The following is a 24,149-nucleotide window of genomic DNA, read 5'->3' as shown; positions in this document are numbered from 1 at the left end:
TGGAAGCCCAAACACTCATGATTTGGCTGTAGGTATTCTAGTTCTCTCTGCTGTCTAGAGAGCAAACTTCTTAAAAAAAAAGGAAAAAGAAAGACTCCTAAAACAAGTGGAAAGTTTCTTCTTTGTGTCATAGTAGTACATTTTGTATCCCATTTTCCACTGGCAGCACAAGCTATTTGCTGGAAGCTGCTTTCAGTGCTCTGTCGATACATTATTGCTGAGTTAGCTTTGTTCCTTGGATGTGGGTATATATATACACTTTATTTTACAGGCCCTATACATACAGCAATTTCCTATCATTTACTCAAAAGAAAGTAAAGCGCATCTGTGAATTTATTGGTGGTGTTAATTAACAGAAATGCAGAGACTGTGTTAAATTTGTACCAGCCTGATTTATGCTATCCAATTAACTGCTAGAATAACCAAGAGGCTTTGAGTTGCTGCACAGCAAGTCAACTGAACATGTTTAAAAAAGGAAAAGTTCTAAAGAGAATAACAGTGGACTTTCAATAATGAATTACAAATGCAGCGCCTATTCATGACTTTAAATGAAGCAGCACTTTCAAAGAAATCATCCACTTTGAGGAAATCAGCCCAACAAACTAAACTCACATAGCTCTGTCTCTTTTAACTAGCTTTTTGTGGAAAATGTCTATTGGGTCATTTTCTATAAACTATAAACTAAAGATGAAGAGTACACGGAGAACTGTGGAGAGGTTGTGCTCAGATTCGTACAGTCTGGCTATAAGAACACAAAATTTGTTGGTGTACATTTTAGACATCTAAAGATTTTCACACGCCCAGGCAAACTGATTCCCACCCCCTGGCTGCTGTGACTCATACCTGGAAAGCATTGCTGGCAAAGCCCAGACCCAGCTGTCTACAGACAACCATGGCCTCCATGGTTCCCCAGCCCTCGCTGCACACCGTCCCCCACACCAGAGAGCCATTTCTCTCCACCAGCACCTCCACACGGCCTTCATACGGGTTACGACCTCCACTCAGACGCAGCTGTGGGTGTGGAAAAAAACAATACAGGACTGTTGATGATCATCAGTGCTCTTGGAAAGGGCCACATTTACAGTGCTTGTTGCCATTAAATGCAAAATGAATACAGATTTAATCAAGATTTCACTGGTACACCTCTACTGCACCTTGTACACTTCATACATACTTTTGTAGTAATTATCCAAGTAATGTTCCTCTCAGAGGTCTAAGTCATGACTTAACCTGGGTTCACTCCTGTTCATCCTGTAAACACTTCCTGGCTGAATTTGAGGCAATTTCTGTACAATGAGATTAATCAGCTCTGCGTTGTATCAGGTAAACATCTACGTACTTTCAGAAATGACGTTTTCATATTGTAAAAATTGTAGTGTGTCAAGCATTGCATCGCAACACATGTTAGCACAAACTAAAGAACACTTAAAGTATTCATGTTATTATGTTATACAGTAGAAGGAACTCCAGTTCTTGTCTACTGGACGAACTGCTGAGTGTTGCACTGTGAACTCATTTCCTAGAGCAGCTGTGTTAACCAGCATTTGACTGTAGTGAAATGGAAACCAACCCTTTCCTGGAAGCCCATTTTTGGGACATTACATCTGACGGCTGCATCCTCCTCATGGCTACAACCCAGCGCCTCCTTATTGAACGAACACTCAGTTATGGACTTCTCAAATCCTGAACACTCCACCTCATTCATATGCACTGGGCCCATACCTGAAAAATGCACACAAAGAAGCAGATTCAGTTTGAATCCCACTGAAGGTGACTGAGGGAACACAAATCTGTATGTTGGGTCTTGTTACATATCATTAAAAAACACAATTCTGGTGTAATAAAAAAATCTAAAATTCAAAGCTTCAAAGAAAAACATGTTTTCTTTCCAAGAGTGAGGCGCCTACATTCTAAATATGAGGTCAGAGTCAAAAGTTAATTAGTTTAGCATTAAGGCAAGAAACTAGGAGAAACCAGGAAAAACAGGAAGTAGGAATTAGCATCTATCAAGAAGCTGGTGCAGAAGGTTTTCAGTCTATTGCAATTTATAGTGTAATAAATTGCATTTTAAAATATAAGCTTAGTAACCCATCATGTTTCCTGTTTGCTTTTTACAGTCTTCTAGGTTTGTCCTGAACTTTATGTCCACCTGTTGTAAACTGAATGAATTAAACATTTTTAATTGTTGTTTAGTTTAATTATTGTCCATTGTTCTCCAATGGAACAACTGGCCATGGAAAGATAGGGTCGGGGTTCAGAGCTCAGCAAGGTTAAATATCTGAGGATCTTGTTCTGTGTCCCAACCCTCATTACCTCTGGTTACAGGGGCACCTCTAGAATTATTTCGTAGAGGTGGCTATATGGGGGTTACTGAAAATATTGTGGTGGCACACTAAAACCAGAATTTCTAGTTTTATTATGCTGTCGTCAAATATAGGTTAGTTGAAAATTATGGCAAAAAAGGGAAAGAAAAGAATGATATGCCGAGTTAATTTCCTGCTATTAATCACTGAAAATAGGTACATATGAAAAACAAATAAGATTTTGAAATCCATAATGATCAGTTTTGATTGAATGGATCGTATAAGAGTTTGAACTGTTGCCTGTCTATGTTGGCTCAGAGATGCACCAGTGATCTCTCCAGGGATTGGCACCAGTTTTTCTGCAAACTTATTACATTGTTACACACATAGGTGCAGGGCTCGGCCTTACGTATGTGTAAGAGCTTAGACATCTGGAGGAGAGCTGCTGCTCCTTGCTGTAGAAAGGAGAAAGCTGAAGCATTGCAGTAGGAGACCCAGAGTATGCCTAAAACTCGTTGGGGTGATTATAGATCTAATTTCACGTGGTAGCACATCACGATCCAAGAAGAGGAATTGAAAAAAAAACAACAACAAAAAAAAAACACTGGACCTCTCTGTGACCCTGTGAGCCTGCTGCCATAACACAATAAAAGGAAGAAAATGGATGGATGGACATAATCATGTTCTACCAAACAGTGATACTGTAACACTGTGAGGTCTAATGCTTAATTGGTGAAGACAACAACCCTACAGCTTCTACAACATGCTGTGTTGGTCAAACCCTTAACCCGTGTTTTGAAGAAAAGCAAAAAAGGCTTTTTGTAAAAAACAGTCAGTTAATAGCATCCGTTAGAATATCTCCTGATAGGCAAGACGTGGAAAAACAATGTTTTGAAGAAACAAAAAAATAGATATTCAGATAGCATGAGGTGAGGGTTACGGTTACCACTGATGATGACTTAAACCACTGAGGGTTAGAGAGTTTCTGTTTGTCCTCTTTCTTCCATGAAGTATGGAAGAAGTTTTAGAACCACTAAAACCCATCAGGAGCAGCAGCAGTCTATCTAAAAGTGTCAGAAGTCCTTTAAAAGAATTTGCAGAGCAAAGAATTTGCTGCTTCTCAGCAGCTCAGACCGGACAGAACTAAGGAAAGCATGAATTTAAATATACAGAGATTCTTGTCAAGACCTGGTCTAATGGTCCAAAACAAAAATAAATATTCAAATCTTTTTGTTTTAATTCTATTTCTGTCACTTTTGTTTAGAGAGTGTAGTCTAATAGGAAGTTAAAAAAAAGCAAAAACCCCACATATGCCCAGGGTTCCTTTACAAACTAATCATACAAAGAAGCAGACCACAGAGCTAAATAGGAAAAAACTAAGCCAGCTAAGCATGGAAACAGAAGGTCATACATACAAGAGGATCAATAAATCAAACAACTCAACAACTAGAACAGTTCCACAACAGCAACTACACATCACATTGCCTGATGATTTCTGAGGCCCTGTAAGCACAAATGTAAAGCCACTTAACCTGCAGATCAGCTCAGTCTGCTCCACAGACACAAAGTATTAATTGTTCAAGTCTGACTTGTATGTTATGTCTTTATAACTATAACATATTTATTTCCAATTTTCCCTTTGTCTTATGGTGTAGAATTACTATCTGGGCTGATTTCTGGGCTGACTTCTATTTTCCATGAAACATTACAGAAAGGCAGTGATGAGAAACCCTGATGGAAAAAGCTACTTTCTCTTCGTTTCAAATTTTTCCACGTCTAACATGACTGGAATGTGCAGCAGTGTACAGCATGTCCCTGCCTTTTCTGTAGAAATGTTCTTCTTGATGCCAGGTATCCACACACTACTAGAGAAAATGTGATTTTTCCACGTTATATGCTGAAAAACAAGTAAGCTGTGTGTTTAATACACTTGAACACTGGTGAGATATCTGCTGCGTGTGTAAGTTAGAAGTGTGTTTCTGCCACATTTTTGTTAGGTGTGTGCTGCTGACTTCCAAACCTGCCAGTGGCACAACGCAGCTCGTGCAGGTTATGAAAACCTTAAAGTGAAGCTGCTCACAATAAAAGCCTCCACTGAAAATAAGCAGTCAGTGGAAAAAAAACCCAAAACAGAAGAAGAATCAGTAATTTTAGGTCGTGCATAAGCAAGTTCAAGTATTGCTTAAATTCATTGATTTTACAGGAAAAGAGACAAATTATATTTTAGGTAATTCTATGTACTCATAAGTAATTTTAAGTACAGCCTAATGTCTTGGTAATTTACTGGAAAAATAATATTTCCTCATCTTACAAGCACTCTGTACTTTTTGGGGTGTGGGGCGTATTATGGAGTGGCTTAACCTTTCCTAACTTCCAGGTATTTTCTGTAAACATTTCAAAGTTATGTTTGAACAGTATGTTTGAGCAGCTATGGCTGCATCATTATCATGTCACACAGGTCTGTAAATTTTGATGGTATTTTTTTCATATTCAAACCTTCTACCCAGCAAAGATCATGACTATCCAGTGGCAAATTTAACAGCTAAAACAGCAGAACTGTTTCATTGTGTTGGTGAAGCACATAAATGGAGCTACAGTGAGCAATGGGCCAACATTTAGTGGACCTGTTTAAGAGATGAATCCCCAACATAAACATGTACAGTTGTAATTGCACTACATTTTTTAGTGTTGGGGTTAGTTTCTTCCATTACCACCAAACAGCTGACAAAATGCCACTGTGACATGAAAACATGCAAACTAAGGGCAAATTTTATAACCTTGTCTATGAGTTCATGTTCCTCTGGCTGCAAAAGGGTGATATAAGCAGAAAAGTTTAAAGGCTAGAATTACTTCTCTGAAATGTTAGGGATATGTGGTTTTGCTCCACAGTCAAGCCCTTCCATCCTGTGCCATGTAGGAAATATACACAGACATTTGTTCCAGGAGTAAAGTCATTTGGAGCTCGGTGTCATGGGTTATTTTCAGGTCTACTTTGTAATCAGCCCATCTTTTTGTTTTTTTTTCCTTGGTTCGTGCAGCTCACATTTCATGTCCTTCTGCTTCCCTCATTGGTTGCATTACAAAGCTAAGGAGAGAGTGCCGCTCTAGCTTAGGCTGGTCTAATTTTATGCATTTGTTTCCTTTTCTCAGAACTTTCACTCCTGTGAAGTCCCAATCAATGAGCAGGCATGAAAAAAATCTGCCAGTATGTTTTTAATAAAAAGAAATGATATAAAACCGGTATACCTTGTCCAAGGCGACCTCCAGACAGAGCCTCCTTTGCTGTACCAAAGCCCAGCTCTCGACACACCACTGTGGCAGACAGCAGGTTCCACTTGTCATCACATATGGTGCCCCACTCTCCATTTTTCAACACCTCCACTCGCCCCTCGCCTACTATGGCCCCACCACGGAGACGAACCAATGGTTGCTGAAGACGACAAACACCGCAAAAAGAGGTCACTGTAAAAACTGAACTATCCAAAAAAGAAAAATCACATATTTGAGTTATTCTAGTACTTTCAAAACCCTAAAAGCTGAACTTTTCCTTCTCTGTGATGAGAGAGCAGAGGCAGCAGACTGGGTGGTTTTATGTTTATAGAACAAGCTATTAATGCAATTCTCCCATTAACTGTTTGCATAAACTGAAAGTGTTTAATTTTACAAGTAAAGCACGGTTTGGAAATCTGGTTTACTGAGCTTTGTATTCACAAGGAGAAAACCCAGACATCTTTATGTGTGGGCTCTGGAATAAGTTTTCACTCAGATTTCCTCAGCACTATTAACATTAACATTGGAACCATAAAACAATCATTATTCTAAAAATGTGACACATAGATAAATGTCAGGATCAGGGTAAGTGAGGCAACGGTTTACTCTAACCCTCATGGCGTATGTGAATGTAGGACACGGGCAGGTATAAAACCTTAGAGACACTCCTGACCAGCAAGTATCAGCAGTGGTACAAGGACACACAAACTGTGACCATGATGGTGGCAGGCTGTTGGACACCACATCGTCAAAACCGACAGAAGGGCTTTGGTGGCTTAGGACAGTAAATTTTAATGAGTGTCACAACGCAGGAAGTCACATAGCAGCCATCTGGTCAAAATGCGATGCTAACACCAGCCCAACTTCTAATGCTTGGGGTAAAAAAACAGAAAGTCGTCCAATTTGTTCAATATCATTTACACCATTAAAGTAGACAGGTATGTTACAGATATTTTTGGAAGGAGACAAGCTGCTTGGGTAAATATAAGTTTTCTAGACACAGGCCTTCATGTGTATGTTTGACTCAAAACAACTTCCAACATATTGGTAATGAAGAGATATTCCCCTTCATGCCAGCGATGTTCACCCAATGAAAGTGACTTCCTTTTCATCAGCAACATAATAGTGCTTGCCACTGTGCATAAAGCCATTGGTAAGGATTGAACGGCCATGTCAAATACTTCAAAATGCTGTCCCATCCTCTAGGGTCACGAACTCTCAACCTGCAGTGAGAATGTTTAGAATGTGTTGGAGTTCCAAGATGAGACCGAGACCCTGATGTCATCTCTCGTGTCAAAACCTGTGGTGGTACAATGCAAAAAACCAAATCATAGCCAGAGGAATGTGGATATTGTTTCCACCTAGAACAGAGGTTGTGTCAAACTGTTTCTTACAAAGTGAAATATAGATCAAAAATTTTTAACTGTTTACTATATTGAATTTCTAAATTCTATTTAATTTGCTGCATGGTGGACCTAAAGCATCTCTTCAGCAAAGTCAGCATCATAAACTTTGCTATGTGTTAGTTATAGTTTATAATGTGACATCAGTAAGCTCAGTTGGATAACTGGTAACCCTGAATGCATGAAGTTGTGCGTTCAAATAATGTCCGAGGTGTTTTTTTTTTTTTTTCCCCCTTTCTCATGCTTCTCTTGAGAATTTTTTTCAAAATTTGGTTTATTTTGTTTTTATTTTAGACAGTAGAATACAATAACATTAACTTTCTCTTACCAGAAAGTCTAACATGCTGGTAGCTATAGATCTCTAAGTACATAACAATTTCAATGAAATTTGTGATTGATTGCATCTTTTGTATTACTAAGCATGTAAATTAATGTAAAATTTTTATATTTCATAGCCACATAAATGAAAAATAATAATAAAATGATTACCTTCAAAAGTATGACAGTTATATTAAAATGGGTTTCCTGCACTAAAAACTTAAAATAAGTTTAAAAGGAACAAAGAAAACAAAATAAATATATAGAAAATACAAAACTATTCTCTTAAACGTAAATAGTACATAGAAAATGAGCTGCCTTGGTGGAGGTTTGCGCTTGTGGAGTGCTTTTGTTTATTTTTGTTTTGTTTTTCAAATTTTTAAACTTGGGTTTAAGGATATAATTCTTTTGAGTCAGATCTGCAGAGTGTGTTGGACGATTTGGGACATGATGTCAGGGACACCACTCCCATCCAGGCACTCAGCTGTGGAACGTGACAGGCTGCCTGCAAGCTCCGACCTCACATTAGACCATGAATGAAGCCACGCAGAGATAAATTCTTCTTGGCTTACTGTCAAACTAAGCTAAGAAGAATTCATGACCCCTGACATCTTAAGAGGGTGCGAGTGAGAAAATGGGCTTCTTTACCCACTGTTGAGGTCAGGATGTCAGAGTGAGGACAAGAACGACCTCTGCAGAGCTGGCAGGGATTCAAGTGTTCAAAATGAAAAGCTACTGTGGAGTATGAACAAACTGAAAGCCACATGGTCGAAACAGTCTTGCTGTGGATTATTTCCTAATTTAAATGCATTGATTTTCTACACATGGTCGAAAGTGTAAATGCCCAAGTTTACACCCTGACCTAACTGAATATTTAAAGCAGCCTCCGCTCTTCTGGACTCAGGTTTTCCACAAAGCGCTGAACCTGCGGGGCTTTTCTCCCACTTAGACTGTTACTGCACCATCACTGGGCGATGCATTGAGCTGTTTCACTTCCAGCTGGAATTCCTATTTATCCCAAAGATGTCGGATGGTTGGATCATCAGAGGACCACAAACCTAACCCTAGTCCGAATTCTGTCTAGGCAATCAGAATCTCAAATTTGTGTTTTAATTAAATTGTTCTCCCAAGGCTTGGCAATCAGGGAACACACTCATTTTAACTCAACACACATCAAAAACCATTTACATTTTTCCCCAAAAAACTCATATTTGCCTTTCCCTTGGGGTAGAATTAGTATTCTCAGACCTCCCCTCTTGCCCTAAACTCTAACACTGAGTCCATACTCTCAGAATATGTTTTTGGCTCATGTGCCCCTAACAGAGTTGTTACTGGGGGTACTTATAACCCCAAACGGTAAATCTTTCACTATAACGTTAGCTAAAAAACCACTGCAAGTTTAGATTTTGTATTTTTTTTTATATGTCACTTTTATATGTCACTTCAAATGTGGAAGAATCATATAGCCACATAGAAGGGCTTTCCTGCACTTTCCTGTGTGTGTATGAATCACTAGTACTGAGGACACAGCTGAAAAACTCATACACTGACCCGAAACACCAACAACTGTAAAATGATGGTTTGAATGCAAGAGTAACTGTTTTAGTAAGTGATGATGGCACAATAAACCAAAACTATTCTGCAAGTCAAGAACCAGCAATGGCAGAGGGCTTCCTACCCCACAGTAGAGCAGGGCGATATGACCAAAAATATTTATCACGATATACATTTGAAAATTTGCGATAACGATATAACTGACAATATAATTGACACTAGACAAAATACTTTACAACTCCACAACTTTATTAGTGCAAAAAAAAAAAAAACATCAATGTATTTACACTTAAACAAGCAGCTGTTTTTTATGTGCATTAAAGTTATATAAAAATTTAACAGTGCAAATGCAAATTCCTTGCTGACAGTTTAACCAAAAGGCATTTCCAGTGGAAACTGGCCGACATATCCTCAGCATAACCATGTATAATATCCACAAAACTTAAAAAGAGGTTATACACACACAATACGGTAATATTATGTTGAAGCACAGTACGTATCAATCCACGAGGCTCCTGCCTACGATAGGCGTAATGCTCCGACAATCCATCAAGCGGTGCGGCTTCGTAGCTTAGCAAAGTCGTACTAAAACATTTGACAGATTTTTGAGCGCCGTGTACCACATAAAATCGTTTCGAGGTCAGTAAACACAACCAGAATTCATACATAAGGCACACGGGATTATAAGGGGCACTGTCGATTTTCAGAAAAATCAAAGGATTGATTTTAAGTGTGCCGTATTTTCCAAAAAACACGGTAATAACGATGGCCCGCTAGCACGCGCTACCAAAAATAGTGCTTTGTTGTGTATCTGACGGACGAAAGCTAAACCAGTTCCACACCACTGAAGTTGCAGCATTTTCACAAACCAATTCTGATTCATCCATTTCACTCAACGATCCGCTTTCGTCCTTCTCATTCTCCGCCATGTGCGTATGAAAACAAAGTCATGCGCGTTTTACCCATATTCTATCGCGATATTTCATTTTCTTATCGTTGCCCAACATTACGGTATGGTATGGCCCAGCCCTACCCCAAAGCTTTTGTTATTTTTAAGCAAGTGCCCTATGTCTTCATCATAAAAATGGGATGCGTTGGTGATTTCCCATGATACACCTATTCACTAACTTACATGAAATTCGACTTTCCGTAATCCTGCTGACAGAGACAAAAAGAAAAGAACAGCAAACGGCTATAGTGAACATCAAAATTAACACTGTCGTGAGGCCGTGAAGTTAAAGTCAGCAGTATTATGTCTAAAACATAATCTAAGGCAGACCTGGTGGACAGATGTGTGAGGTGAAATCCTCTCTAACAACAGCTCGTAGCTGAAATGTTGTGGCCGAAATCTCCAACTAACTGTGGCAGATTTGAGATATTTTCAAATATAATCTTATCTGCAAGCAGAGGAGTTTGGAGCTTCTACAGACTTTTACTACAGATGGCAGTGATGCAGTAGGAATGAACATTAAGGTTAAAAAAAAAAAAACATTTATGAGGATGGAAACACATTTTGACTGTATCTGCTTCTATGAATGTTGTCAAATAGCAGTAAATATAAATCTAATTTTTGCGTGTTTTCGACAGAACCCCACAGGGTAGCTCTAACCCTGTGAGTAAAGAGTGCATCTGCTCAGCTGCCCCTGCTGCAAGACAAAAGATTTGTAGTCAAAGCATCAGAAAGAAAAAGATTACATTTTCCATTTTAGATTCTTACATCTGAGCAGAGAATGAATCACGCCTTCAGGAAACAGTAATCAGCCTTTGTGAATTACATTTAGAATTCATGAAGTCAGCCTGAGCACTCACTTATGCTACTACACAGTGATTTTTTGGAGGGCTTGTTTGAGTCATATCCTTATCTTCCTGAATTTCTTAGAGAATAAAATTTTTAAAAAGTTTGAAAACTACCCCAAAGATACAGCCTTACTAATTCTGGGTCTTATACTTAAAGAAAGAATAATAGTTGACACTGGTGCTGCTGTTCTTTCCCTGCCCTGAGAGTTTTACAAGACTGGGCCATTTTTTAAACTCTGAGATGACAGTAACTAATTTTGACAAAGGCATTTCCAAAGCAGCTCCAGCTGCAGTTCACCAAGCGACATGGAGCCATCCTTGCTTAACATCGAACCAAAACATTTCATGCATTCACCCTCTATATCAGAGCCAGTGAACCGAGCTGAACTCGAGCAGCTATTTCCTATGTCAGCTTTGTTTACCATTTCAGTTTGTTCACACCATTCACGCAGCACCCACTTATCGTTACATCGCTTGTTGTACTGACACAATGTGGGTTTTTTTTTTTTACCTCTTGTCGGAAGGCCTTCCTAAATCCCGTCATGAGTGTTGGGGCAAAGTCTTTACCAGGCACGCAGCTCACCACCACAGGCAATCCTCTAGGGCAGGTCCCATTGGACTTCTCCAGTACAGCCTGGCCCAGTTTACAGCTGGACAAGTGTGCTTCATTGCCAGTGCAGTTGACAGAGTAGTCCCAGTATGTGGGCTTTCTCCTGCGAGCAAACATCCTGCACAGATAAAGGAGATGAGAAGGATTTTCAACTAGGTATAACACAATGTGACTACTTCTGTCTTATTTGAGAGCATTGAGCTGCACTACTCAAGATTTTTATATAAACAACAGGTGCAATAACAATCTGTGATAAGGGAGGTGTTACAGTCACAAAGAATTAACAGCCATCTCCACAGTTCACTGAAGTTCCACTGTACATGTTCGTGTCACTATCTGCTTATTAAAACATGACATATCTACATACTACTGCCAGGTGCAAGGCCATGACTGCCCACCACGTATACATCCAACCACTGAAGAATCGTCAAGAAAATTTCTGTAGGTGGTATGACCTGAAGTTGTAAAGTTGAAAGTCTGAGGTGTACAAAGCAAACAGGAATGGAGACAGCACAGTTTGCTAGCTAGTCACTAATCTGAGATGGTTGAGGTGTTTACTGACATTTCTTGTAGCTTCTCTCTCAGCAGCAGCAGCAGCAGCTGAATCAGGTTAAATATAGTCTATGCAGCCTATGTGAAAGACCAGATTACAACAGGACAGACAGCGTTTAGTTTTCATTTGCTGCTGGCGAGAAGGAAAGTCCAAAGGAGCAGCCCAAAGATGAGCTTTGCCTCGAAAGCAATTTGAACACATATGCGATGAATATCAGTGCTGCCTTAAAGGACTAACGATTTAATAAAGTAGTGGTCCTAAAGCTGTGAAAGTTTACTTTCATAAAATCTCATTAAAAAGGGTCATTGTCAAGTTATGATTTTCAAGACTTAATTAACTTTAAGGTTAATGTCATCCTTCACTACAACTTTTCAACCCCAAATTAATTATTATGTTTGCAGTGAATAAACAAATGTTTTTTTTATGTCTCGTGATTTAATTACAATGATTAATAACTCAGCTTGTGCAAATAGCAGACTTCTGTGTTGCAAAACAGTTTTATAAAGTCACCATCTATATGCAAAGTGGACACTGAACATGAGCGAAACTAGCGCACAAAGTCAGACTATTGATTCATTTCATCCTTTTCTCTCTCTTAAGATTAGGATAAATGTTTAAAATGTTCTTATCTACGGCCCTAATATTAACCATGAGAGACCTAAGTTGTCATTGGTGACAACCCCGAAGACTAAACAATCTTCTTTAGTGTCATCTTTAGACATACTAAACAGTCAAGAGAAAGGTTTCTAGACATTAGTTCTTACAATGTCTTGATGAATCATCCAGGTAAGTACGTCGCAGAAAGTTGATTATTTTTATCATTTATTCATTCATTTATTCACTCTATGAAGAAGTCAACAGGATGAGTGACTAAACATTTCTACCACTGAAAACGCACCATCAAGAATCAACTTTCTGGAATTTACTTACTTGGATGATTGAACATGCATCAAGACATTGTAAGATCTAATGTCTAGGAACTTTTCAAGAGATTACGCATGCAGCCCTTTGTTCTTTCAATTTCCATGTTCATTGTCAAATAATTTAGAATATTAGTTAGCTTACAGATCTAGCAGTTACTCAATCATTTTTGTGTGCAACAACGCTATAGCCTCAAGTCAGTTTTAACTGCTGTCTCAAGTTCCTAGTGGGGGTACTCCCCTTATAGCTTTTTAATAAGGTGTGCATTTCATCATCTTTTGATTTATAATACTAATGCCAAGCTGTTCTGCTAAGTCACAATAACCAGAAACCAACAATGTACTATTTACTATTTTAGTACTTTGTACTATTTTAACTCAATAATATTCCAGGTCAAAACACTGAATATGTACTGTTTTATAACTTTATAACTTCACTTTTTACATTTCATGAAGACGCTATTGTGAAAATCTCAAGCCAATCTAGAGTCATAAAGACAAATTCAGGATTATGAAACTGTCACATTTATTTTATAATGTCAGCCTGTGAAAGTACACTGTGGCCAAAGCAGGCTGACACGTAGATGGAAAGTTAGGAAGCTGCTGCACTCTGCTTTGGTTACCTAAAGCAGAGGGGAGACTTCCAACCCAGCCAGACAGTAAATTTAAGGTTAACTTGAGTGCCTGAAGTTTTATGGTACACCATGATTAACTTGTGGCCATTTGGCCTAATGTAAGCAAGATTTAGATTTCTCAGCAGTTCCTCACACACTGCAAAACCTTTATGTAATGCACCTATACTGACAATACAGGAGTCAGGCACGAGTTTTGCTGTAAAAGGCCTGTAATGTCAGGAATGTAATGGGACACACATTAGAGGATTAAAGATTATTCCATTGTTTACAATGCTTGGTCCTGGCACATTTTCTGGTAGTCTGCCTAAACTGCAATACTGAACATTAAGCTTTGATAAATCTATTATAGGTGTGAAAACAAACTATATAACAGGGACATGTCGTGCTTTTTTGAATTTCGTTTACTATATACAGTTTTTAAGGAAGGTGTTATAGAGAGATTTCACAAGATCTCAGCCTGTTCTGAACTCATTAACAATGCTGCAGTTCACATGTGTGAATTTTAACATTGCTAATGAGTTCGGAGCAGAGCAGAGAGTTCCCAGAAGCAGCTGTCCACATTTTAGCCTTTGCTGTTAAGGATGGGTTAGGGTTGTTAAGTGGGTTGTTGGACTGACCATTGGTATAGTTTGGATGATGGAAGTGCACAAGCAGTTGACATCCAGCCTCTGTTTGTGTTTGTAGCCTTTCAAGGTTTCCAAAAGCTAGCCAGTCACATAGTAGTATAGGCTGACTACTACATAGGCTGACTGTAGGGGGTGGTGTGTGGATTGAGGAAGGTTAGAGAGAGGAGAGCAGATATATATAATCTGAACAGCCAGATAACTGGCAAGTTTTCTTTATCTCTATTTCATGCAAATGAGAACCCAGGAAAATAATATATATGATTTTCTTTATTATCATATATATTATTAGTTTGATCAAAATTACTAAAAAGTATGGGCCAGATTATTTGTATGTGCCATGGCTGATAATAAACCAGCTGACTCAATTGTTGCATCTGTGCTTTTTGTATTTGGAGTATATGTAGTTAAAACACAATGCTGAATGAACTGCAAATCATTTCCTGGGTTTGTCTTTGGGCGTTTTGCTTTCTTTCTTGATAATTACTGGAAAATTTTAGGTGTTGTGATAGAGATGCACAATAAAGCTGCAAGGAGCAAAGGTAGTGATGGCAGATGAGTTAAAATACCTGGGGTCAACCATCCAAAGCAACCAGCAGAGTACAAGAGAGGTGAAGAAGACATTGCAGGCAGGGTGGAGTGGGTGGAGATGGGTGTCAGGGTTGATTTGTGACAGAAGGACAGCAGTAAGACAGGAGTTCGAGCTGGAGATGCTAAGATTTTCTTTGAGAGCACCAGGACCACCAGAGGGATAGCTCAGGTCAAAAAGTTTGGAGACAAAGTTAAAGAGAAAAGGCTGAGATGGTACATTAGCAGAGGAGGTATATTTAATGTATTGGACCAAGGATGTTGAATATGGAGATGTCAGGCAGGAGAAAAAAGGGAGTCACACAGAAAATCCATGGATGTAGTGAGGGACGACATACAGAGGATGGTGTGACAGAGCAGGATGCTAAGGATAGAGTGACATGAAGGCAGATGATCTGTTGTGTTGACCCGTAAGAGGAGCAGCAGAAAGAAGAAGATAAAGATACACAATCCACAAAGATTTCAGTAAGAACCTGAAATTTATCAAGCCTCCACAGAACTCTAACCCAGTCAGTGTACTGAGCTGCCAGAGTAATGAAGTGATTGAGGTTAGTCACTCATGTTGGATTTGGTCAAACACTGTAATGATGATGTATTCATTTGAATTTTTTCAGCCCCCCTTCCACGTTGCTGTACGCTACAGTTTGAGACTTAGATGAATTTTGCAGCAGTGATCTGCACGTGCTGGTTGAGAAATCTACCAAATCTATATATATGTAATTATATATATTTTTCATCCATGTGAGGCACCGAGGGGAGTTTGCTAAACATGTAATTACCAATTTGTGGCACAGAAAAAAAAGAGGAAAAAAAATTAGGATTTGCCATCTGTCATCCAGTCTCCTGCAGATGCATTTTTTTTCTGTACCCAACAAAACACCCACTGAGTCACAGCATTGAAACAGTAGCCACATTATTCTGACATACCTTTTAATATCCTGAATTTCTATATAAGTGCCCTTTACTCATTTAAAGTTTAAACTCTGCTCTGCTCTTTGAACCACCCAGGACCACACATACTCACTTGTAGACTCTGGGATTGTACTTCCTCTCCCCGGGGAAGCCAAACATGCCACAGATCACTCTGCTGTTAAACTGGGTCCAGTCTTTGTTACAGATCTGCTTCCATTTGCCACCATCTTTGACCTCCACGTAGCCTTCCATCACAGGGATCCGCTTACGGTAGGATGACAGAATGGCTCGAATCTGCACATCCTCTACATGAATGTCAAGATTCTGTAGACAATATATTGAGAAACAACATTTAAAAAGCAAACAAACAAAAAATAAATAAATAAAAGCACAAAAAAGCAAAAACAATCTTGCTTTTTAAACAGCAACTTGCACTTTTCTTTATGCTAAAGTTTGGGCCTTGTGGGCATGTAATATATGTTGTTGATTTTTGAAGTGGAAAGATGCAACAGCCACAGTAAACACACATTCGAAAGCTTTTTCCCAAATGTATTGTAACTTTTCTTTCATGAAATTATCAGCACTCCCAGCAAAAGCTTACATTACTGACTAAACCACCATGCATAGACCCACAGAGACACATCTCTGTCCAAAAACTAACCTCCAGATCTCAGCAATATATAATGATAGCCTATACACTGTGTAAGCTAATTCGTTCATTTAGCTTCCTGTTAGTAGGGGGGTTTGCAACCAAATAGAATTTGCTATGTAATCAAATCACATGGTAACGATTTCCCGTGAGAGTGCAGTCTCTCTTTCGGAATGAAAATGAAGACACTGCAGTGAGCATACAGCTTGCTGAATACAAATAAAGTTAGCCGCAGGTTGATAGGTTAGCTAAAGCTCACTGCTAACTGATGATCTGTTTGCCTGTCTTTACATAGCTCAGTTAAGCGCCAGCAATGTAAAGCTGGGTCTTTATTTTGCCATCAAAGTCATAATGTTATACATTCGCAATGAATATTCAGAAACCTGATAATACTGGAAGAAGACCTTTTCAATATATCAGCAACCAGAATGAGATATGCAACACAGTCAATTCAATTTATTTAAAAAGCACCAAATCACCACAACAGTTGCCTCAAGTTTCATTTTGTTGTAAGTTAAAGACCCTTACAATAATAGAGAGAAAACCCCAACAATCAGACAACCATCTGTGGGAAGGAAAAACGTGTTTTTAACAGGAAGAAGCAGAAGTCTAGCAAAACCAGGCCCAAGAAGAGGCAGCCATCTGACGTGACCAGTTGGGGATACTTCAAACACTAGATCATAAACAATACTTGTGAACGATTACACTTATTTGCAGATTACAGTATCACAGGCAACTGAGGAACTGAGATACCAAACAGATTTCAGATGCTAACTTCTGCTCTTATTTTTCACAGTTCCTTAAATGCTGGTTCTTAATAATTTTGGTCAATGGAAATTACCCTGTCTAGTGGACACCAAGGTTTGAGACTGGAAAGTGACACAAACGCAGCCTATGGGTTCACAAGCTAGTTTACTCCTAGTACTGGTCCCAAGACCCCAAAAATGGAAAGCCTTTATCACGAAGGGCTTCCATTGTAAAATCTGTGCCAAATACGCTTCATCCATGCGCCACATGATCCATCTGCTGTGGCAACTTGACAGGAAATGAGAGAGAAGCCAGATGTATCATATAGAGGACCACAAGGTTGGTGAGTGTTACTACAAGGTTAGAATAGTCAGAAAAATGTCATTGCACAGAAAAAAAAACAACTTTTTCTTTTTGCCAAAAAAGACTTCAATAGTGTAACCCAAGCTATATACCACATCTGTCTTGAAATAGCTATTCCTGTGTTACATTACGCATAATCAAAGACTCTTACCCCCTGTACAGCTGCTCAGCAGTACTCTGTCTGCACTGGTTGTAAATCTTCCCCAGACTGCACAAACATTTTTACAGTGAATTATCTTATTAAGCCTAAACACCGTGGCCGACTGCCTTCTTACAGGTTTTTCTGGCTTTAGAAGCCAAAGGCATCAAAGGGTTTCTATGGCAAAATGTGCAACGTGTTTTAGTCTGTCCCAGTTAAATCCACAAACACCGTACTGTACACATGCAGTAGGAAGCAATTAACAAACTGCTACTTCTTTCCAGATGCCTCATGTCTACATGATCATCAGCCACAGGCCCTAGCAGTTTAGTTCAGGACTCGGGCAGTACCACACTAGCTTAGACAAAACATCTTATGTCATTTAATGTTGGTTTCCTTAAGTATTTTATTTAATGAGGCTTTTTCTGTCATGCATAAATAGAGGGCAGCATAGTCATGCACATGCAACTGTTGATATGAGATCGTTTTAAAGGCTATGACCCAGTCCAAAAGCAGTGCTGCTTTAGAGGAGCGTAGTTTCTGAGACTAAAGAAGGCCAGTCTTGTCAGGTGCATGAGAGAAAGCAAGCTTCTTGTTTTCATTTGGTGAAAAGTACTTGAATTGCAGAGTAATGTCAAATGGAAATTAAATGTGTGCTTTAACTTTGGGTTTGGATCGTGCCATGCTTGGATCGCGTGCACGAATGTATCAATGACCATAGGAAAGAATGTATGCTTGAATGTGTGTACGTATGTTGGGGGATATGTACGCATCTTTAACATTTGGAAATATGCTTGTTATCCAAAATTGTGAATCTTTTTTTTTTTTTTTTTTGGACTGTATGTTTTAAAAAGTAGCTCCATCTCTGCAGCTACTGGGCTTTTTAGAAGCTTTCAGTTTTCATTTTACAGCCTACTTTTACCTTCACTGCCATTATTTCTGTTCCCTACAGGGAAAGGCTGCTGTTTCCATTATTACTATACTCTACTTGCTTTTCACCAAATGGCCAACAGGCAGAGTTAGCAATTAGCTGGCAAACATAGTGTTTCTAGTTGCTAAGGAGATATTTTTATCAGGAAAATAGAGTGAATATTGGTCCCTCAAACTACCAAATCAGAGGTGTATATACTCTGACTATACTCTGGTACACAACTAGGTTGTGTCTTGGGAGATGGTTGAAAAATCTTACATAGAATAAGGATGTAGTCAGGATGTAGGATAAAGTACCAAACCTCTCATAGATTTGTGGCACTAAATCTGTGGGCTAATGTTAATGTTCCCAAACATAGCTTTGCACACACAGATCTTTATTTCATTTTTTAATTATACTTCAAATATTCCACACTATAGCTTTTGTTTATGAGACAGGAACCCTTCCTTATATCTTATCTCAGTCCATTGTTCTACATTTGGACTGATAGAACAAAAAGTTCTATCATGGAAATAAATAAGTTGTTCATTTTAGATGAGGATTTCAATTTATTACCTTAGGGATGACCATATAAAATTATAATCTTCACTATTTTATTTCAGCAGCAAAATATTTATGTCTGATACCTTTTTCCTATTCCACATCTCACCAATGGCCAAAATTGAAGTAGATTTATCTGTCATGTCAAAGTCAGTCAACATAGAAACATTAGTCCCCCACATTTATTTATTTCAAAGGCAGAACTTCCTCCCAGGCAACAGCTGTGCCTTGATAAAACAGTGCCAAGGCTAGAGAGGTGACTTAAGGATAAACAGGGAACAAAAATTCCTTCTCTTGTTGTTTAACAACCTTTAAACTGTATAGCTCAAACTAATACATGAGTAAAATAAATAGGAAGTAGATGATGCCATGGATATGTCTGCTAATGCAATGCTAGATAACCAATTATACTAGAAGACACAGTATCACAAAAATGTATTTTGAAATATCTTTGTTTTTGTCCCTGATGAGATATAACAGAACATATTTATGAGGTTCCATTGTGCCAGATATATACTTACATACACACTGACTGATCATGGGATAAAATTTAGCTGCGACAAAACTCTGACAAACAGATCTCCCACACCAACTGCTGATCTCTCTGAGAGGCACTGTTGTCTGCATCCTTTGTTTATGATTGCTGGTCACTGCAGCATTTCTGGTGTTTAAACACAAGTGTTGGCTTTTGCTTCTCTTGTGCGTTAACAAGCAAATAAGTAGCTTATGAATGACTGAATGAGTACAGCCTGCATTTTTTTTGCTTTGTAAAACAGAAAACAAACCATTCTGCACAGTAAAGATTTTACTGAAATCTGCAAAAGTGAATGCTGCCAGCATCATGAAAATGAAAATCAAAACAAATACAAAACAAAGGACCTTGTGATTTGGTACTATAAAATGAATCTGAATTAAACTATATTAGGTTAATACATTTATTTTACTAGAGACTGAAGCTAAAAGCATGATAGAGAAAGTCAAATGTCTTGATACACATTATTTCCGATTGGGATAATACAAAGAGAGCCTGGCTATGCTGAACTTGCTTCACAGTATATCCTCGTGGACAGTTGTGCTGACAGAGACAAGCAACATTCATAGAAGGTGAAGATGTGGAAATTATTTTGGTTCAAATGGAACACCATACTGTTTACATTTGCGACTGCACCTGAACAAACTTCCAAAGTTTCCATGACCAATTTAATTGCTTTCCACCATCGTTTGTAACTTCAACAGATCTGTGAAGAATGATTGATTTGTATGCATTCAAGGATCCCCTGATCGTCTAAGCAGAATGCGCACAGTGCCCTGAAACCCCGCAGGCAGTGAAAGACTGTCAAAAATCATCTCTTCTTTTTTCTTTAGAGATTAAATAAACATCTTACTATCCCATAAACCAAACCAACATTCTTGTGCTACGTGACAGTTCGAGCTAAGGGGAGGGAGTTCAGTCTGGCAGGAAGGAGAGCATGTTGCTTAACTCAACAGACTCCTCTTATACATGGCCAAGAATAACCTAGACATCAAATAATGATAAAGGAGGGTTTCCTCAATTAGTACTTGCCTCCAAGGAAGGGCAGATGCCGCCAGAGTGAAAGCTACAAATCACTGGTCTTCCTATACTCCATTTACTCCTAAAGATAACCACATTAATCACTCCGGTCCGAGGCACTGATGTCTCAGCTTCAGAGGACATAAAACTGCATAAAGCCTGAAATCATGAAACAAGATAATGACTGGAAATGTGGCGATGGTGACCTTGTCTGGGTGTAGTGGATACACAGTACATGACTGGTTTGTGGTTATGCAAAAAAACAAATTGGGATTCATATGAGCGAGTAAATAGAGGCTAAACTAAACTTTTAGCCAGACAAGACACAGAGAAAGATCACTATGAACAAAAGACGAGATTTTTAACATGTGTGTCTTGTTTTGTTCCTCTCAGGGGAAAAAGACCTTTCATGACGTTTTGCTTGTGCAAGAGAAAAAGCACACAGATGGAACTGTCATTAGTTGGATAAGCTGTACAGGAAACATGATTCACAGAGGCTACTTTGAGGTTTTCCACTGCATTTTTTTGTATTTATTACTATAACATTTCTTGACTAAAAATGCTAATAATGTTGCTATACTCTGGGCTTGTAATCTTAAGAAGGAAGTCATTTTTCTTACCATTTGCTATTCCCCTAGCAGCTTTCATGTGAAATAGCAAAGGAATGATACAGGCAACAAGGGTTTGGTGGAAATTTTGAGTCTTATAATAAAGCACTGGCATCACATTAAAGCGATTCTGTCAAAAACAAAAATGCTGAAATTTTACATTTTGAATCAGTTGAGTTGGTGAATGCAAATTTATTCTTACAATTACCCCTCACATTCAACTCTGTAAAATACATTACCTAATGCCTAATATTACGCTAGCGCAGGGGTCAGCAACTTAGCAATTTATCCTCAGCAGCAGAGGTGACTCTTGGTCTTCCTTTCCTGGGGCGTTCCTCATGTGAGCCAGTTTCGCCGTAGCACTTGATGGTTTTTGCGACTGCACTTGGGGACACAGCGACCTAGCTAGCTCCTAACTTCAAATTCCATGGAACCTCGTACGTTTCCATGGTTTCTGGATTTCTGGATGCTACCACTGAATTTGACACCTGAGAGAACAGCTTAACTGATCACTTTATTGGCAATCTGAATTGCTTTTAACTCTCAAGGACACCTTAGTTCAGACCTTCCCAAAGTGTGGGGCCCGCCCCCATTGCAGGGGGGGGGGGGCTGGTATGAAAAGGGAAACAAAACAAAACAACACTTGGACACTGCTAGCACGGGGCGCCCACACAAACAGGAGATGAAGCATAGCTGAATATGTTTCCAAACCAACTTCATTCTAAGCCAAAGACTAGAAAATATGGTGAAGCATATCTTCCCTTTGGTTTCACCTGCACAAGTGCCGTAGGTCTCCCCTGCAGAATTGGTTTTCCCTTCGTCGGGAGCACGTGCTGGGCTCTTGAAATCACGGACAAACAGTATCCCACATTCTTGATTTTTAGTTCACAAACACTTGTTGTAATGACTAACTACTCCTGACATTTTGGAGATTTTAGCTCTTTATACAGTAAAGTTACAGTGGGATACAAATGATATCAGGCTGATCCTGCCACAATTTGTTCCCCCTGTCTAAATCATGGACAAACAGTGTCCTACAGCTGTTTATGTTTTAAACCCATTTTGCACAGAGAGGCATTTTTTTAAAAGTGTATTGATAGCAATGTTGAATATTATTACACAGGAAAAAAACAACTACAAGTAAAATAATTACACCCTGACGCCTCTGCCTTTCTAAATAGAGGGACAGTAACTGCGTGTGTATATGTAAGCGTGTAAAACCTGAAGACAGAGACAAAATACTGTTAATCTGACTATCTGCCATTCTGCAATTCATCTCATGTAAACAATAACGTGGCGCACTGCGTGACGTGAAAAAAGGCACATACCTTTGACGTTGCGTGACGAACTCTGTATTCCTCGTCCACACGTAAACGCAAAAAAGGAGTTTTAAAAAATCTCCGTTTTCGGTGATTCGAAACGCCGTTTACGTGTGGACGAAACAGCTGCGTTTTCAAAAATACCCGTGTAGGTGTGGACGTAGCGTAAAAGAGTTAGTTGTTTATTTTCTTACTGCCTGTAATTTATTGCAGATTACTTGTATTTGCTTAATTGTTTACTAAATGTTTGAGGTGTGAAATAAACCGCAATGGAGCAAAATATGGGTGTGTGTGGTTGGAGGATGTGTTTGTGCATGCGTGTGTGTGCGCGCGCACACACACACACGCATGCACAAATACTAATACAAATACTGGAGTATTTGCACCAGTAAATAAGCAGATTTTCTGTTTTCCTTGGAAATATATGGTAGGTCACAGATCACAGTTAGGGCCTAAATAAAGTTACATCAATCTAATTCTCATTAGACTAATGTAGAAGCACAGCCAAGACTGGTAAGAGTATACACCAACATGTTTATGCCTCAGAAAATTATGGGAACCAGATGAAAATATTTTGCACTGATGAAATTGCACACGAGTCAGCTTTCAGACATAGACTAAAACAAGCTGCCATGAATTATGGGTACTGAAGTGGTTCATTGCCAGTCTGTCTAGGGATGACAGTTGGAGAGAAAGACATGAATCAAATCAGATGAGCCTCCACTACTCCCTGTTACAGGTTTAATTAAAACATATTAACCAATTCAAGAAACACTGTCAACCTTTTATAATCCTCCAGGTCACCCGTGACCTGTTTAGGGATAGGGTTAGCTTTACTTCCACCCCTTCAAGTGGAATTTTCCCTCATTTGGCATCCCCAAATGGAGAACTGTAAGCCTAAATGTATTTGACACTATTGATTTAAAAGTTAAGCCTTCTATGCGTGTCTAACGACTAACCACCTAGAGGATTGTCAGTTTGTTTTTTTTTTAATATTACAAATGCTGTGTTTTGGATAAGTATTAGGCTATAATTCTCACATATGACATCTGAAAGGTAAGAGGGAGATCATCTATCAACTGTTAAAATAACAAATAGCCTATCAAACTGAATAAATTCTTTCCAATCTCCTTCCTCCCAGTAGCATAACATTTCAAAATTGAGAATTTGTGACCTTGCTCCAGTTTTTTGGCAAACAGTTTCTGAAATGGAAACCTTGGAGTGCAGGCTCCATATAGCTACACTTTTTGGTTTATTCTGTTAAAGGGAGGGCATTGTCAGACACCTCATCAGTTCCAACAAATCAACATCTGCTATACATGCCGGGTAAGGAACAGTCACTTCGTGTCTTTATTGTGAGGTATAAAGACTTGAGCCACTTTAACAAGGACAAAATTGTACCAGCCAGATGACTGGACTGAAACACATTCAAAAGGGTAAAATGGCTTTGTGAGATATTTCTGGCAAGCAGTAGTGAGTACAAACGAGGTAAAAACTAGAAGAAGCGTGCTTGTGGATGTGCTGCCACATACCATACCTAACATGCTTGTGCTCTTTCGGGTTTAGTCGTGGTTTGGCTCATAAGAAATATAACCACCATTTATTTAGTTACATTATTTTACACAGAGTCATGTGTGAGTACAAAATACAACACAATTTTTGTTACTACATAGTTTCACTTCAGCCCAAAGTGAAGTAAAGATTGTTTTTGAAAGGAACAATAAGGTGGATAGAGAGTAGAAACATATGGCTCCAATAAAGGTCTTTAGCAACTCTGCTCACAGAAATCACTTCACTTCCACCATGAAATACTGA

General features: G+C 38.9%; 1 protein-coding gene across 1 annotated transcript in view; it reads right to left on the bottom strand.

Moving 5' to 3' along the window:
- Nucleotides 1–24,149, bottom strand: part of loxl2b (lysyl oxidase-like 2b) — a 49,316-nt gene that overhangs the window by 13,253 nt on the left and 11,914 nt on the right. Inside the window, exons 4-8 of the mRNA XM_063490319.1 lie at nt 15,599–15,810; nt 11,157–11,373; nt 5,550–5,733; nt 1,571–1,722; nt 844–1,011 (exon numbers count right to left, since the gene is read on the bottom strand). Coding sequence (XP_063346389.1) covers nt 844–1,011; nt 1,571–1,722; nt 5,550–5,733; nt 11,157–11,373; nt 15,599–15,810 — 933 coding nt within the window. The remainder of the gene's footprint in view (nt 1–843; nt 1,012–1,570; nt 1,723–5,549; nt 5,734–11,156; nt 11,374–15,598; nt 15,811–24,149) is intronic.

The sequence above is a fragment of the Pelmatolapia mariae genome, linkage group LG12 (genome assembly GCF_036321145.2).
Source record: "Pelmatolapia mariae isolate MD_Pm_ZW linkage group LG12, Pm_UMD_F_2, whole genome shotgun sequence".
Classification (NCBI taxonomy): Eukaryota; Metazoa; Chordata; class Actinopteri; order Cichliformes; family Cichlidae; genus Pelmatolapia; species Pelmatolapia mariae.
The sequence above is the reverse complement of the archived record's forward strand: the minus strand, read 5'-3'. Positions and strand labels throughout refer to the sequence as shown.